Source organism: Podarcis pityusensis (assembly GCF_964106645.2).
Source record: "Podarcis pityusensis genome assembly, chromosome: 2".
Taxonomy (NCBI): domain Eukaryota; kingdom Metazoa; phylum Chordata; class Lepidosauria; order Squamata; family Lacertidae; genus Podarcis; species Podarcis pityusensis.
This window is the reverse complement of record NC_138029.1, coordinates 112,845,982-112,863,230: the sequence shown is the minus strand read 5'-3', so window position 1 is coordinate 112,863,230 and position 17,249 is coordinate 112,845,982. Positions and strand designations below refer to the sequence as shown.

General features: G+C 46.0%; 1 protein-coding gene across 3 annotated transcripts; it reads left to right on the top strand.

Annotated features, from left to right (window-relative positions):
• The first annotated feature begins 558 nt into the window (after positions 1–558).
• On the top strand, positions 559–15,972 carry LOC308470007 (TNF receptor-associated factor 2-like). Of its 3 annotated transcripts, none has more exons than XM_080993205.1 (6): positions 559–644; positions 6,518–6,584; positions 9,628–9,915; positions 11,524–11,701; positions 13,274–13,422; positions 14,425–15,972. In XM_080993205.1, the coding sequence occupies exons 1-6, from the start codon at positions 640–642 to the stop codon at positions 14,641–14,643; spliced, it is 906 nt and encodes a 301-aa protein (XP_080849331.1). In that variant the 5' UTR covers positions 559–639; the 3' UTR covers positions 14,644–15,972. The 3 variants fall into 3 exon arrangements, with proteins under 3 accessions (XP_080849331.1, XP_080849330.1, XP_080849332.1); XM_080993204.1 differs by lacking the exon at positions 559–644 and adding an exon at positions 5,217–5,423; XM_080993206.1 differs by lacking the exon at positions 559–644 and adding an exon at positions 5,218–5,875.
• Positions 15,973–17,249: the final 1,277 nt, after the last annotated feature.

Sequence of the window (17,249 nt, the reverse complement as noted above, 5' to 3'; positions counted from 1 at the left end):
GAGCTGGGACTGAACAACAGGAGCTCACCCCATTGCAGGGATTCAAACCGCCAGCCTTCTGATCGGCAAGTCCTAGGCTCCATGCTTTAGACCACAGCGCCACCTGCGTCCCTATAACACCATTATTTCAGGGTAATTAAATAAACCAGGGTAGAAATGTGAAATCTTGCCACACAGTCCTTATACTGAGCCACAGCACTGGTCCATCTATCTTAGTGTTGTCTGGCACTGACTGGCAGCAGCTCTCCAGAGCTTCAGGCAGGGGACATTCTCAGCCGTGGGGTCCCTTCCAACTCTGTGATTCTGCAATTCGGCACGCAACGCATGTGGCTTTCCCCCAACGAGTTACTTACCACCCTTCTGAAGCTGGCTGAGCAAGTTAAATCGAAAGCGCTCTTTGTTTTCAGTTCTGATTTTGATTTGGCATGATGACTTACCTTGGACTTCCTCCCCGACTCTGGGATTCCCCCACCCAGCAGCTGTGACAGCCTCCGCGGCCAACCAATCAGCTTTCCCGGCCCGCTCTGCTTGGGTACATCCAAGGGAGGGGGAAAACTTCGTCCTGCTTTCAGATGGGAAGCCAGAAAGCTTCAGAAAGAGAGCGGCACATGACGGGCATCTGCAGGACCCAGGAAGACAATGAGGTACATGGTTGGTGGCAGGAGGGGAAGGCGACATACAACATTGTTTTCAGGGCTGGAGGGTGGATGGATTTCAGCAGGGGTGACTTTTCAGACGAGAGAAAAGGCAAGCGACAGGTGACACGCTAGCAGCCTTTCTCAAACTGTGGGTCCCCAGATGTTCTTGAACTACAACTCCCGAATTTTCAATATGGTTTTGCAAGTATCCTTTAAACACCTTCCAGAACTCCTATTAGAATAAACAAGTTCCGTTTTAAATACTGAAATACTAAATAAGACGGATAACAATGTGTAACAGAAAAAGAAGCATGAAATTAGGTTAAAGGTGCGTGAAAGAAAGTAATAGAAGTGGAAAGAAATTGCAATTGAGTAGATTGGAAGTCTAACACAAAGGTGGGGTGAGGGGTGGTGGACGGTGATGGGAAAAGGAATTATCTGTGAATTAGAAATAAAAAATTAAAAAAGAACTACAACTCCCATCACCCCTAGCTAGCAATCCCAGACCTCAGGGATGATGGGAGTTGTAGTCCAACAACATCTGGGGACCCACAGGTTGAGAACCGCTGTAGAGGTTTCTAGCATTGTGTAAGCATAGAGAGTTTTTTCACCTCCCTCCCTCCCGACGCTAGGCCTCGTGAACATCCAACGAGGCTGAAGGTTCGAAGATTCGGGACAGATAAAAGAAAGTGCTTCTTTCATGGGTCACAAAGTCGGAACTACGGAACTCACTGCCACATGAAGCAGCGATGGCCCCCATTTTGGACGGCTTTAAAAGAAGATTGGGTGAATTCATGGAGGATACGTCTATCCATGGCTAATAGCCGCAGTGCCCAATGCTCTGTCTTCATGCTCGTGGCAGTCAGGTTTCTGCTGGAAACCATGGCGAGGGAGAGGGGTCTTGTGCTTGAATCCCGCTTGCGGGTTTCCCCGGATAGCTCAGCCAGTAGAAGAAGAGGCTCTTAACCTCTGGGTTGTGGGTTTGAGCCCTGTGTTGGGGAAAAGATTTCTGCACTGTAGAGGGTTGGACTAGATCATGGGTAGGCAAACTAAGGCCCGGGGGCCGGATCCGGCCCAATTGCCTTCTAAATCCGGCCTGGGGGCAGTCCGGGAATCAGCGTGTTTTTATAAGAGTAGAATGTGTCCTTTTATTTAAAATGCATCTCTGGGTTATTTGAGGGGCAAAGGAATTCATTCATTATTTCCCCCCAAAATATAGTCCGGCCCCCCACAAGGTCTGAGGGACGGTGGACCGACCCCCTGCTGAAAAAGTTTGCTATAATATCCTAGTCACTAGATGACCCCTGGGGTCCTTTCAAACCCAGCAATTCTACGCTTATTTTATCTGGTTGGCCACTGTGAGAAGAAGGATGCTGGAGCAAAGGGGTCTTTGGCCTGATCCAGTGTTCTTATGTTCTTGATGGAAAGCGGGGTGGGAAGGCAGGAGTTTTTAGCTGCCTGTGTCTTAGGGAAGCCCGGGCAACCGGTCCATCAACTCAGCATTTTCTGCTGCATTAGTGGTTCTCTAGGGTTTTGAGCGGCAGTCTCTCCCAGCCCTACTGGGACATATAATCGCAGAATTGTAGAGTTGGAAGCAACCCTGAGGATCATCTAGTCCAACCCCCTGCAAGACAGGCATACAGTGGTACCTCGGGTTAAATACTTAATTCGTTCCGGAGGTCCGTTCTTAACCTGAAACTGTTCTTAACCTGAAGCACCACTTTAGCTAATGGGGCCTCCTGCTGCTGCTGCGCTGCCGGAGCACGATTTCTGTTCTCATCCTGAAGCAAAGTTCTTAACCCGAGGTAATATTTCTGGGTTAGCGGAGTCTGTAACCTGAAGCATATGTAACCCGAGGTACCACTGTAATAATAATAATAATAACAACAAGAACAATTTATTATTTATACGCTGCCCATCTGGCTGCGTTTCCCCAGCCTCTCTGGGCGGCTCCCAACAGAGTATTAAAAACATGAAAGAAAATATGATAAATGTACGACTTTCCCCTATGAGGATCAAACCTGCAGCCTTGGCCTTATCAGCGCCATGCTGAGCTGCCTGTGGCAGATTTCAGGAATAGAACCTGCATGCAAAGGAGATGATCTACCAGTAATAACAAACAAACAAACAAACAAATAATAATTTATTTATACCCTGCCCAACTGGCTGAGTTTCCCCAGCCACTCAGGGCGGCTCCCAATCAAATGTTAAAAACAGTACAGCATTAAATATTAAAAACTTCCCTAAACAGGGCTGCCTACCAGTGACCTACTGCCCCTCAAAGGTCCAAGAGACTGCCTTCGGTGGGATGGCTCAGCTGTGGGATAAAGAGGGGGCATGGTTCGAGGACCCACGATGACAGCCACCTTGCTTAGTCCCCCCCCCAAAAAAAAACGTAAAATGCTTTGTGCGCTGCCCGGGAATCGAACCCGGGTCGCAAGAATGGGAATCTTGCATGATACCACTACACCAGCAGCGCTGGCGACAGCTGCCTCCCTGAAGCTTAAAGGGGTTTGTGTCCGGTCAGAGCTTGGATGGGGAGACTGCCTGGGAAACTCATGCATACAGCCTTGAATTTTATGATGGAAAAAGGCAGGACATAAATGTGCGAAAGAAAAAGAAAATGGTTTTGGAGTACCTGCAGTTATGCCCTTCGCTCTCCTTTCCTCCTAAAATATCCACATCTAAGCCAGAATTTACAGGTACAGTGGTACCTCGGGTTAAGAACTTAATTCGTTCTTAACCTGAAACTGTTTTTAACCAGAGGTACCACTTTAGCTAATGGGGCCTCCCGCTGCCGCCGCCGCGCAATTTCTGTTCTCATCCTGAGGTAAGGTTCTTAACCCGAGGTACTATTTCTGGATTAGCTGAGTCTGTAACCTGAAGCGTCTGTAACCCGAGGGACCACTGTACAGCTTTTCGGTGGGAGCACGGCCGCAGAATCAGCTCTGCCCCTCCCTCCTCCTTCTCAAAAACTAAATTTGGGACGGATTGCAATTGATGAGACCTGTCCCACCAACAAGAGGCCCAAAACACTTTAAAATCCTTTGGATGAAGGGCCTAAAGCCTGGGTAATGAAAGAATGCTTTTGCCTGGCAATTAAAGAACTCCCAGTGGCTACACGGTGGCAAAGAGAAAATACTTTGCACATGCTCAAAGGAACGCCACCAATTGTTCAAATCCTCGTGTGACAAGACTGCAGCTGGAAACCGCAGTCCGGGGCGAAGCTAGGAGTTGAATTAAGTGTGGGAGGGGGGCAAGTTTCAACCTCAGCATTTCCACAACACGTAGGGCTGGGTATTCCCAGAGTGGTTTAACATTCAATTCCTCTTCACGGGAAGCTCTGGGAACGGGAGAGGAATAGATGTCTATTTGCTTCAGGATGAGAACAGAAATCGCGTGGCGGCACAGCCACAGCAGAAGACCCCATTAGCTAAAGCGGTACCTCAGGTTAAGAACAGTTTCAGGTTAAGAACGGACCTCCAGAATTAATTAAATTCTTAACCCGAGGTACCACTGTATGGTTAATTGTTTGGATTATTTTGATTGTGCTTGGATTATTCTGATTATGCACAGGGCGAGTCCCTTAAAAGAGGCCCCATGGATACACAGTGCACATGTTCCACGGGACTTCTTTTAAAAGACTCACCCTGTATTTTGTGCTTTTATTATTTTGATTATGCACTTTGTGCTTTTGTTATTTTGATTGTGTATTTTGTGCTTCATATATTGTAACTTTGGCCTACGGGTATAGGATGGCATACGAATCAATAATAATAATAATAATAATAATAATAATAATAATAATTAATAGAAGTGGCATCACGGCACTTTAAATGTATGGTCGTAAACGTGGTCCGAGCGACTCTCCCCCTTCCCACTCTGGAAAATGCCATTCTCAGCTTGCATGAGGCCCTTTCTTCTTCCTGAAAGCTGGGGAATTACATCCATCCATCCAGCCACCCACTTCTTCCCCTCCCCTGCACATCTCAGAAGTGGGGTTCCCCTGGGGCTCTCTCCCCCCTGACCACAGAAAAAAAAAATCCCTGACACTTGATGTCATCCGGTGACAAAGCTGAGTGGAATAAACGTTGGCTGCGTCTGGGGGGAGAAACTGTGATCTCCTCGCATGACTGGCAGGAATGTTGGGGGAAACCCAGAATGTTTGAACTGCAGCCTGAGTAACTAAAAACAAGGGGGAACCCAAAGCGAGACTCCCAGGTACAACAGTGGGAGCCAGGGAGGGGATGCAAAATGGCTGTAATCATTTGCAGAGGATCAACCCTATACTGCGCTTGTGGCAGTTAAAAACCTCTGGCAGCGGCTGAACGGAAAGGAATCTGGCAACACGGCCGGCAGTCTAACTCTATTGATAGATAGATAAAACTTTATTCGCATTAGCCAATGGCCATAGCAACAGTAAAACATTACAGTGTGCGCAGAAAACGAAATTTGATATAAGAGCACAATGTAAAGTCCTGAATCAGCTAGTGGCCCTTATTCTGATTGCCCCGGCTACGAACCTAGCAACCTTTGCTGTTATCTGCTCATTTTGATCTGATATAAGAAAAGGACATTGTGGCAGTGGTTGAGTGCCCTGGGATGGTTAGTAAGAGCGGGGTGATGATCTCATACCTCAGGTCTTTGTAGAGAGTACAAGACAGGAGGACGTGTGCCGCTGTTTCAGTGCTACCATCTCCACAGGGGCAAAGACGTTTCTCAGGCGGGATCTTTTGGAAACGACCCTCAAGTACCGCAGATGGCAAAACATCCAGTCTTGCAAGTGTAAAAGCACATCTGTATTTTGGGACAAGAAGTTTGTGCAGATATGGGGCCAGAGAATCAAAACGGAGAGGTGGAAAATGAACATACCAAGGGCAGAATTTCCTTATAGTGGCCAGGTTGTTCTGATGCTCGATATCTTTTAGACGTTGACCAGTTAGACTGTTTGCTTTAGTAGGGCCCATGGTGAGTAGGTGTTGTGGGGATAGGACACAAGAGTTTTTGATAGACGGTTTTAAGCCAGGCACTTTTATGAGAGTCTTGAAGTACCAGGGATAGTAAACCGGGGGGGATTTGAGTTTAGGCGGAGCCAGAAGTTAAGAGTTCTTTGCCAAGTCCGTACTTCTACAGAAGGGAGACTTGCCTCCAGTCTCAATGATGCGTTTGGGACGCATGGCGGTACAGGAAAAAATCTGCCTTAGAAACTTTGATTGAGCAGTTTCCAAAGTGCTAAGGTGGTCCAAATCTGAGCCTCATATAGTAGCTGTGCTAGGGGTTTAGCTTGGAAGACTTCTAGGGCTTAAATATATCCACCTCAAGGGGCAGTAAAGAGAAAGGCAAAGTAGGAACAATCAAGGCAAAGCCCCAGTCTGTATCTGAGAAGGAAACCTCGAACCAGAGCTCTGAAACAAACATAACAATGGAAGTAACTTCCCAGAGCCCTGGAAAGATATCAACTGTCAACACGGGTAGTAGAGAGGTGGTGACGCATAATATCGATGGGAACATACTACAGGTCCGGCAATTTTCGATCCAGAAAAAAGGCTGGAGCCTAACTCCACTGAGGGAAGTGGAGGTTGTCCCCTTCTTCCCTGGCAGAGAGGTGGGACGCCATTTTTTGGTTCACCTCAGGCGACAGAATGTCTTGGGCTGGCCCTGCTGCCACCGCACCAGTTGCTGATGCAGGCCAATGGCCACAAGAGCTAAGTGGAGCCTCAGAGGCACCATACTGTCAGACAATAAGAGATGGGCATTTTCTTCTTCTCTTGCTCAAAGTATCAGGTTGGCCACTGTGAGAAGCAGGATATTGGACTATGTAGGCCTGAGTTGGTGGGAGTGGTCTTGACCTTTCTTTTCTTTACTTTCTTGCCTTGCAGCTGTGAAATGTCCTCACCGGAATGCCTGAAGGAGAAAGGAATTGAGCTCCTCACCCATTTTGACAAGGTGGGTCTTAAGGAGATGATAGATGGTAGGTAGGTAGGTAGGTAGGTAGAAGAAGAAGAGTTTGGATTTGATATCCCACTTTATCACTACCCGAAGGAGTCTCAAAGCAGCTAACATTCTCCTTTCCCTTCCTCCCCCACAACAAACACTCTGTGGGGCTGAGAGACTTCAGAGAAGTGTGACTAGCCCAAGGTCACCCAGCAGCTGCATATGGAGGAGCGGGGATGTAAACCCGGTTCACCAGATTACGAGTCTACCGCTCTTAACCACTACACCACACTGGCTGTAGGTAGGTGTAGGTGTAGGTGGGTCCCCATGAGACAAGACACAGTGATAAGAGCAAGAACCTTTATTGAACAAACAGAACTGGACAACAGGGGCAAAGCAACTGCTTATAGACATTTCTGAAGGCCTGGGCCACTCCCACTCCCAACGTGATTGGCTGACTAAACTTCCAAGCTGCAAATCATAAGTCAGAGTTTAAGGGCCAGAGGCAGAGACCCAAATCCTGAAATGTTCTGTGATTGGATATCATGTATTGAATCAGAACACAGGGGCTCAGAATCCGTAGTCCAGACTCAAGCTCAGGCAAACACAAACCACTGAATACATAACAGATTAGATAGATAGATAGATGATAGATAGACAGATAGATAGAGTGGTGCCTCGCAAGACGAAAATAATCCGTTCCGCAAGTCTCTTCGTCTAGCGGTTTTTTCGTCTTGCGAAGCAACCCTATTAGCGGATTAGCGGATTAGCGCTATTAGCGGTTTAGCGGCTATTAAAGGCTTAGCGGCTTAGCGGCTAAAAGGCTATTAGCGGCTTAGCGGCTTAGAAAAAGGGGGGGGGAAGCGGGAAAAAATCGCAAGACTCGCAAGACGTTTTCGTCTTGCGAAGCAAGCCCATAGGGAAATTCGTCTTGCGAAGCGCATCGAAAAACGGAAAACCCTTTCGTCTAGCGGGTTTTCCGTCTTGCGAGGCATTCGTCTTGCGGGGCACCACTGTAGATGATAGATAGATGATAGGTAGATAGATAGATAGATAGATAGATAGATACACTTCTCCTCCCTGCGAACACAAATAAATGGCTGTAGGCAGTTGCGGAGGAACCCTCTCCGGCACCTGGGACAGGGCAGACCGTATGGAGTGTGCATGTGCAGCATCCTGTACGGTTGCCGTGCGAGAGGCAGTGTGGATGGCGTGCAAGCAGCGCCCATGGCCGCTCTACAGCTGGGGAGAGGCAGGAGCCATCTTGTCACTAATGAGGGTGTGGGAGAGATATAAAGATCTAATAGAACAAAAAAACACCTTGGTGGACAAAAAAATAGAACAAAAGACAGTGGCTGGGGAAGCCCAGCCAGATGGGCGGGGTATAAATAATAAATTATTATTATAATTATGACTTCACCAATTGAAGCTTCGTTACTTAAACCGCTTGGCGGAAAAGGGAAGTGGCCTACCTATAGAGATTTGCTGAAGGATCAAGAAGGAAATTAAAAGATTATGAGGAAATAAAAGATCGTTTTCAGAGTTGGTTACACTATAGACAATTAGATGAGATGTACAAGGAAGACAACCCCAACCTCTCTCACCACCAAAGGAACACAAGTGAACAACACAAGCACGCTGACGCCAAACTCCACATACATTGAGCATAATAGAAACACCGCTACCCGACCCCACCCCCATCCATCTCCCCTCCCTCCACCCCCTTTCTTTCCCCCCCTTTTTTTTCTTCTCCCCCTAATGCCTCAACAAATGAAACGGATTTGTAAAAATGTTATATGGGGGGAAAAATACGAGGCGTTACACTTACACTGTAAAACAAGAAAACCCTTAATAAAATATTAAAACAAAAACAAAAACAAGAAAGGGTTTCGTTATACAACTTCTAGATTTCAAAAGGAAGTTATAGAAGAAGTGAAGCTGCTGAAGAAAGCATATACAGTGGTCCCTCGGGTTACAGACGCTTCAGGTTACAGACTCCGCTAACCCAGAAATAGTACCTCAGGTTAAGAACTTTGCTTCAGGATGAGTACAGAAGCCCCATTAGCTAAAGTTCTCAGGTTAAGAACAGTTTTAGGTTAAAAATGGATCTCCAGAACGAATTAAGTTCTTAACCCGAGGTACCACTGTAGTATCTTGCTAGAATGGGAAACAAAAGATGAGGAGGTCAAATTAGCCATGATCAAATGGGCACAATATATAGGACATAATATGCAATTTGAGGACTGGGGAAAACTGAGGGAAATAGTTTTAAAATTTGCAGACTGTTCTCTTTTGAAAGAAAACTATATGAAAATGATGTATAGATGGTATAGAACACCAGTACAGATAGCAAAAATGTATAAAACTGGGTCAAACACATGTTGGAAATGTAAAGAAAAAGAAGGGACTTTTTATCATATGTGGTGGGAATGCAGAGAAGTTAAAAAAAATTGGGAAATGATATATAATGAATTGAAAAAAAATTTTAATTTGACATTTGTAAAAAAAAAAAACAGAAACATTTTAGTTAGCGATTGTAGGACAAGACCTGCCAAGAAAAATAAAGAACTTATTTATGTATGCTACAGCAGTGGCAAGAGTCTTGTTAGCACAAGGATGGAAGAATGAGGAAATCCCAACGAAAGAACAGTGGCAAGAAAAATTGATAAGCTATGCGGAATTGGCCAAATTAACATATAAACTGCGTGAAAAGGACAACAGTGACGTCAAGGGAGAATGGAAACTTTTTACAAATTACTTAAAAAGTCAACAAAATTATTTGGACTCCTTGACAGGTTTTGAATAAACACCCACAAATTTATTAGTTGAACACAGGACAGATAAGGCAAGGAAATGTACAATTTTATAATATGCAGAGAACAAAATGTGCAAAGAAATCAGAGAGGGGAGCTGAGGGAAGTCCTTGGTGGGAGGGAAGGGGGGGAAATAATGTGATTGATTATGTGGACTGATATTTTGTTATGCTGAAATTGCTTAATAAAAATACTTTTAAAAAAAACACAACAAAATGACAATGGGCGATGCTCTCCTGCAGGTTAGCCTTCGATATCAGCAGGCTCACGACGAACAAGTAGATGGAACCATGGCATCCCAGCACTCTCACCTGCTCGGGGCTTTGCAACAGTTATCGGGTCTGGACAAGCTGTGGGAGAGGCTAAAGTCTGACCTTCCGTGTAAGCAGAAGCTGGGCGAGCTGGAAACACGGCAGAAGACGTTGGAGAACATTGTCTCGGTTTTGAGTCGGGAGCTGGGCAGGAGAGAGGAGGCCCCTGCAAATGCCCTCAGAGAAGCCATGGCCAGGATCCTTTACCTGGAGGAGAAGGTAGGAGAAAGTCTCATGCAGACCGCAGCTTGGAAAGACTAGGATTCACTCTCAGGAAACACTGGAGTAGGAACAGGGAGCCTATGGGCCTGCAGATTTTCTTGGGCTATGACTCCCCTGTTCCCTGACCATTGGCTATGCTGGTGCAAACTGGATATCTGGCCATATCTAGAAGGATGCACTTGTCCCCACAACAGACCTTCTGCAATGTTATTTAGCATTTGTTTTGTTTTGTTTAAAATTTGTTTAATCATTTTCTCAATACAAACAACAACCGCAAAACCACATACAACAAAAACCACCATAACACTAATAACACAATTTGACATTTCAGATTTGAATACATTGGTATACCTATGACTACACCTTTTTAACAATATTTCCCCACCTCTCTCTCCGCCCCCGCCCCCCCACTTCCCACCACTATCCGCCTTATCGCTTTAATATTCCTTCCGGATTTCTTCATATTTATCCAGTCTTAATTTGCTTCCACATGCGATTCGTTCGTATGTAGCTAATCTGTCCATATTATCAATCCGTGTGCTCAATGGAATCTTTTTGCGGCTCTTCCAGTTCATCAAAACAAGTTTTTTTGCTTCTAATATAGCACGGTACACCCATTGTTATATAGCATTTGTTGGCATCCATCTGTCTTAGGAGACAATGGAGTGCGTCTCCGGGGGTGAAGTCAAACGGCTGCGTTAGCAAAGTGACCATTTCGGAACGCAAACTTGGGCAGTGTGTATGGAGGTCCTGGGCTGGCCAGATGACAAGTCCCTGCTCTCAGCCTCGCTGATGTGGTCCAAAGGAAAGAAGAGCAAGAGTTTTGGCACCAGCTGGGCTGCAGGAGTTGCCGAAAGGAGGCGTACAAGGCACATATTCAACCACCTTAGGGACTCCATTCCAGATTTGTGTAGGGTTTTATTCCTTAGCATTTATAAGGGCACTACTGGAACACTCAAAGCAGCTCCGCTACATCAGCAGGCTGAGGAGCCTTATCTTCCCATGCCTGGAGGGTCAAATTTGACAGGTGGGTGGGGCTGCCCACCTGTCAATCACCTGGCGCTTAGTGGTACCAGGTGACACTGTGCTTTGAAGTCCTTTTGCAAACACTCTTATGCTGCTATTTAAACGTCCGGTTTCCAGAAATTTATAGAGTAGCACAGGGCTATTATTATTATTATTACTATTTTGCAAAACACTGGTCCAGATGAAACAATGATATGACTGCATTAGGCAGCTTCCTCCATTCCTCCGTTACTGAAGGTATGAATAATTTGATGCAAAAGACTTGGAGGAAGAGCCTTGAGCTCAGTGACAGAGCACAAATTTTGCCCACCACCTCTAGTTAGGGCTAGAGAACTGCTGCCAGTCAGCCGTTTTTGGACTGCAGTTCCCATCATCCCTGACCACTAGCTAGGGATGATGGGAGTTGTAGTCCATAAACAGCTGGAGACCCAAGTTTGGGGAACCCTGGTGTAGACAATACTGAGATGGTCTGAGGCAGCTCCTCTCATGTCCCTATGAGCATTTTTGCTTTATGTTCTGTTCACCTTGCACTCAAACAGACGGCAGCTTCCTCACAATACTCCGTTCATTTCCTTCCAGGTGCAACAACAAGACTCCCTCTTAACCCTGAAGGATGTGATGATCAGCAACTTAGCATCCCGCCTCCAAGTCTTGGAGCAAACCACGTATGACGGGTGTTTCTTTTGGAAAGTCCCCGAGATGGGACTCAGACTGCAGGAGGTGCAAACAGGAAACAGGCCTGCCCTGTATTCCCCTAGTGAGTTGACCTGAAAGCGCGAGGAGGAAAGAAATGCAAAGGGGGGTTCTGGTTTGGTAAGAACGTCCCCTGTGAAGAGGGGCCAGTTCTTAAACTGTGGTGTAGTGGTTAAGAGCGGTAGACTCGTAATCTGGGGAACTGGGTTCGCTTCCCCGCTCCTCCACATGCAGCTGCTGGGTGACCTTGGGCCGGTCACACTTCTTTGAAGTCTCTCAGCCCCACTCACCTCACAGAGGGTTTGTTGTGGGGGAGGAAGGGAAAGGAGAATGTGAGCCGCTTTGAGACTCCCTAGGGTAGTGATAAAGCGGGGTATCAAATCCAAACTCTTCTTCTTCTTCAACCACTCTGGGAACTGTATCTCTGGGAGGAGAATAGGGGTTCCCCAACAACACCCAGGACCCTTAACAAAACTACAACTCCCAGAATCCTATGGGGGAAGCCATGACTGTGGTGTGAACATGGCCTTGATGTTAATAATAATAATAATAAAATTTTATTTATATCTCGCCCTCCCCAGCCGAAGCCGGGCTCAGAGCGGCTAACAACAGTAAAATAATACAACATTCTCAAATACAACTTGGGAGATGCAAGGAAGGGATGTGAGTCAGCACCAATGGTGCCTCTCCATCTCCAGCCCAGCTTGCGACAAACCAAGTTTATCCACTCGGGTGCCATAACCCTGTCAGTTTGCAATTCTTAGTGCAGAAAGTATTGATCTGATGTGTAGAGATCTTTCCTATTCTACTTAATTCAAGAGGGTTCTAGAAGCTTCTCTGTGTGAAAGAAACAAGCAGAAGGCTCGTGATGTTTGAGTTATGCTTTCAGAGAAGCTGAGTACAGCTGGCCTAAACAGGTTCTGCTACCTCTTCTGTCAAGGTCATGCTGACTATAAAAATAGGCCAGAAGGAGCTTGGGCTTCACTCTTTCTTTCTTTCTCTTTCTTTCTTTCTTTCTTTCTTTCTTTCTTTCTTTCTTTCTCTCTCTCTTCCTTCTGGTATGGTGTTCTGTACATAGCATGCTTAGTGTTAAGGTTTAGACCTATTGTAAGTTGAAGTTAAGTCTGCTGCAACTGGATTTCTTATGGGCAGTGCCAATCCTGAACGTTTTGGATTTGTGACCATTCTGCTCATTTGCCTTCAGTAAAGCTCTGCTGGATGAAATATAATTGCCTCTGGTCTACAGTCATACCTTGGGTTGAATGTGCTTCAGGTTAAGCATTTTCGGGTTGCACTCTGCGGCGACGCGGAAGTAACGGAACGCGTTACTTCCGGGTTTCGCCGCTCACGCATGCGCAGACGCTCAAAATGATGTCACGCGCATGCGCAGAAGCGGTTAATCATGACCCGCGCAGTTGCGGTTTGCGTTCGCTTCAGGATGCAAATGGGACTCCGGAACGGATCCCATTCGCATCCAGAGGTACCACTGTATTTTGGGGGAATCCTGCAACGTGTTTCAGTTTTTACTCTGCCAACGATACGCATTGGAATTTGCTCTGGATCAATATTGAGTAGACTTTCAATGACAGACCCATCTTTTTGACGCCACCTGTTTCCTTCCCTTTTGCCCCCAAAGCGTTTTACACCAGTCGCTACGGTTACAAACTCTGCCTCAAGCTGTTCCTGAACGGAGACGGGGCAGGAGCAGGCACCCACCTCTCGCTTTTCCTCGTTCTGATGAGAGGAGAACATGACTTCCATCTCAAGTGGCCTTTCCGGCACAAGGTACGGGGGCTTTTCTGCTTGGGGTATAAAGGTAAAGGTAAAGGGACCCCTGACCATTAGGTCCAGTCGTGACCGACTTTGGGGTTGCGGCGCTGATCTCGCTTTACTGGCCGAGGGAGCCGGTGTACAGCTTCTGGGTCATGTGGCCAGCACGACTAAGTCACTTCTGGAGAACCAGAGCAGTGCACGGAAACACCGTTTACCTTCCCACTGGAGCGGTACCTATTTATCTACTTGCACTTTGACGTGCTTTCGAACTGCTAGGTTGGCAGGAGCAGGGACCGAGCAACGGGAGCTCACCCCGTTGCGGGGATTCGAACCGCCGACCTTCTGATCGGCAAGTCCTAGGCTCTGTGGTTTAACCCACAGCGCCACCCGTGTCCCTCTGGGACATGGTCCCACTAGGGGTATAGGAGAGTTGAATAAGAACCATAAGGCAGCGGTGTGTAGCCTGTAACCTTCCAAGCATTGCTAGACTCCAGTTCCCATCATCCCTGACTAGCTGGAGCTGAGGGGAGTTGCTATAACAAAACAAAACAAAACAAAACAAAAACCCTATGGAAAAAAGCGTATTAAAAATTTCCTGCTCTCTGCTGCCATCCGGTGTTGCATATTTATAGCACATCAAATCATTGTTTCTTTTCTAATGTTGCTGCCTTTTTAGAGCAGGATCTGAAATATTTTCCTTGAAGCTGGATTTGGTTTTATTCTGGATTGTTCCACTTGATGTTTCAATGTTTTTGCAAACCGCTTTGAGATCCCCCCCCCAAAAAAATATAAAGCGGTATAAAAATGATAATAATAATAACAATAAAAACTCCATGGAAGACGGTGCCTAGACATGCCGTTGTGGTTTAAGGTTCCATTTGACAATGAGCTCATATATATCTAACACTGCCAACGACGTATGAAAGGCCACTTGGAAGCTGTGATGGTTACAATTGATTTGAGATTTGCAATTGAGAGACATGCCTTCTTTTGCCCTCTTCCCCCCCCCCCCAGGTCACCTTCACTCTCCTAGATCAAGTCAACAAGCGCCACATCTCCACCTCCTTCCGCCCCTTGGAGACCTCGTCCTCTTTCCAGCGCCCCACAAGCGAAGCCAACGTGGCCAGCGGCCTGCCCGAGTTTTGCCCCTTGAACTTGCTCCACGCCCGGGGGGCTACCTATATCCATAACGACACATTAGCCATTCAAGCTGTGATAGACACAAAGGCTTAGACTTCGGGTGACTTTCGCCCTTCCTACCATATATGGCTGCTGCTCCGAGAGACCGAGGTGGCAAGTTTCCAAAGGCCTCTGCCCAAAGGGACCCTTTGCTGCATTCTTCACAGTCTCTTCTCAAACGGGGTGCAACTGGAAAAAGAAAAAGGAAACCTTTGGAAGCTTCCCTTGCCCCCCCCCCCCCCACGCTAGCAAGACAGGGCAGCGAGCGCTCTGTGCTATCCGAAGAGGAAGAAAGTAAATTCAGCACCCAAAACATGGCAGGCTCTATAAACTTAGTAATTTATTCCAAGAGCTGTGTAGCGCTTTCGTGTAAAATCCAGGCTGTTGCGGCATGGATGAAAGGTGTGAACTTAAAAAAAAAGAGTGTTTCTGCCTTAATTCTAGTATCTCAACAGGTAAAGCTTCCCCCCTCCCTATGGCACCATGCCAAGACTGCATCTGTTGGTTTTCCGCCTGCTGTACCTGAAACCAGCGACCCACCAAGCTGGTGTTGTGCCCTGCTGGTGGTCTGATAGGCCTTCAATGTTGTTATTTTCTTCTCCCTTGCCTTCTTAGGACTGCAAAGTCAGGGAGGTTGTCAAGTTACCTGAAAAGACCTCAATACAAGATGGTCTCCTCAGAAGCGCAGCGTAGCACCGACAGTCTTGTTTGTAGGCACCCAGAACTTTTGGCCATTAAAGTATTGAGATATGAGGTCTATTTCCCTTGTACTACGGTGGGTAGGATTTGTGCTTTTTATAAGTATGGATGGGTGAGCATTTGTAGGTTTTGTGTTTTCGTTTTCCCAAATGACTTGGATGTGTTTCGCCGTTATTTGTATCTTACTAAATTCGTAATTGCTCTGGAACACATTTGCGTGACAGGCAATGGGATAATGATCATAATAATGATCGCAACGACTGTAAATGATGTGCTACAGTCACGGTTGCGCTAAGAACAGGCCCCAACGCTTAGACTTGATTTCATCGGAACTGAGTTAAGATGGCGGCTGCCAGCAACAAAAAGACCTTTGGATTGATTCGGCAGAAACACCAGCGTGTGAGGAGATGCTGCGAACTTAGAGTGTAGCGTTCCCAAAGCAAGGAAGGATTGGACTCTGATTAATAAAATACAGACGAGGCTTGAACAGCAAGACTCTGGGAGGAGTGCGTATAATAATAATAATTCTCTCCACCCTTCAGCCCAGGTTGTTTTATTCACAAAAGAATTTTTTACACAGTGTTTGTAAGAACCAATCAGATTTCCTCTGAGCATTTCAAAAAAACGCCACGTGGGGACAAAGTTAAAAGTTAAAACTACAAAGAGCTAATTTGAGCATGCATAGTAGTCCAGAGTAAATAAAATAGGAAGCAAGGAGGAATGCTTTTAGGAAACCCCGGAGGTCATAAACAGGAGTAAACAGGAGAGGCGGGATGGCAGTATTTACCATCTCTTTGTGAACTTTCTTCCTGGCCCTAAGATTAACAAAACTAACAATAGCTACATCAAAGAAGCTACCTACTATCTTTATGACCCAGGATGCCTGATGAACAACCAGTCTGTGTTTAGAATGCTTATACATGCCTGTCAGGCGTAGAGAAATCAAATGGCAGAGATGGAGAGGCTTGTGGGATTTGATCAGAAATTATTGTCAATGAATCAAACCCGGTCAACGCAGTGCTTTCATCGTGAACACAATGGCTTGATGCATATTTTATAATTCCTCGTAGTGATCCCATCTGATCACTACAATAGAGGGGAATCACAGACATAAAACCCACACAGAAACGCATCATTGCTTGTTTTAACTTGCTTGTGGGAACAACTCAGAGACTGTGAAAGAAGGAAGGTTAACAACCGAAAGAATTAGAGGAACCATCGGAAGTGACTATGTAAAGCAGTAGAAGTATGAGATGATGAGAACCCTCCAAACTTAGAATCATAGAATCCTAGAGTTGGAAGAGACCACAAGGGCCATCGAGTCCAACCCCCTGCCAAGCAGGAAACACCATCAGAGCACTCCTGACATATGGTTGTCAAGCCTCTGCTTAAAGACCTCCAAAGAAGGAGACTCCACCACACTCCTTGGCAGCAAATTCCACTGTCGAACAGCTCTTACTGTCAGGAAGTTCTTCCTAATGGAAGAATTCATTAGGAGAAGTTCCTCCTAATGAAGCATGGGAGGTCCTATTTAAAAAATTATAATTTGGCAGAATATTTGGATTATTTGATATGTACATGTATAATTTGGAATATTTAATGTGATTGGATTGGATTGTTAAAGTGGGAAATTTAATAAAAATGAATTTTTAAAAAAAGAACAGGCCCCAACTCCTTTCACTTGCCGAGGCCTTGTTTGATAGCTACCGCAGAAATACACCATTTCCGGCAGGAATCTTTAAAGAAAGGAACTGAAATTACTGTTTTTCATTACTGTTATTGATCTTTTTCCTTCCAACAGCCATATCAAGCCAATGTACAGTGGTACCTCGGGTTAAGAACTTAATTCGTTCCGGAGGTCCGTTCTTAACCTGAAACTGTTCTTAACCTGAAGCACTATAGCTAATGGGGCCTCCTGCTGCCGCCATGCCGCCACTGCACGATTTCTGTTCTCATCCTGA

Excerpts from the sequence above, each read along its gene's own strand:
- LOC308470007 (XM_080993204.1), top strand. The coding sequence starts at position 5,398 with ATGGCAAAACATCCAGTCTTGCAAGT. Across the intron at positions 5,424-6,517 it reads AAACATCCAGTCTTGCAAGT|CTGTGAAATGTCCTCACCGG; the intron begins GTAAAAGCACAT and ends CTTGCCTTGCAG. Across the intron at positions 11,702-13,273 it reads GCCTGCCCTGTATTCCCCTA|CGTTTTACACCAGTCGCTAC; the intron begins GTGAGTTGACCT and ends TTGCCCCCAAAG.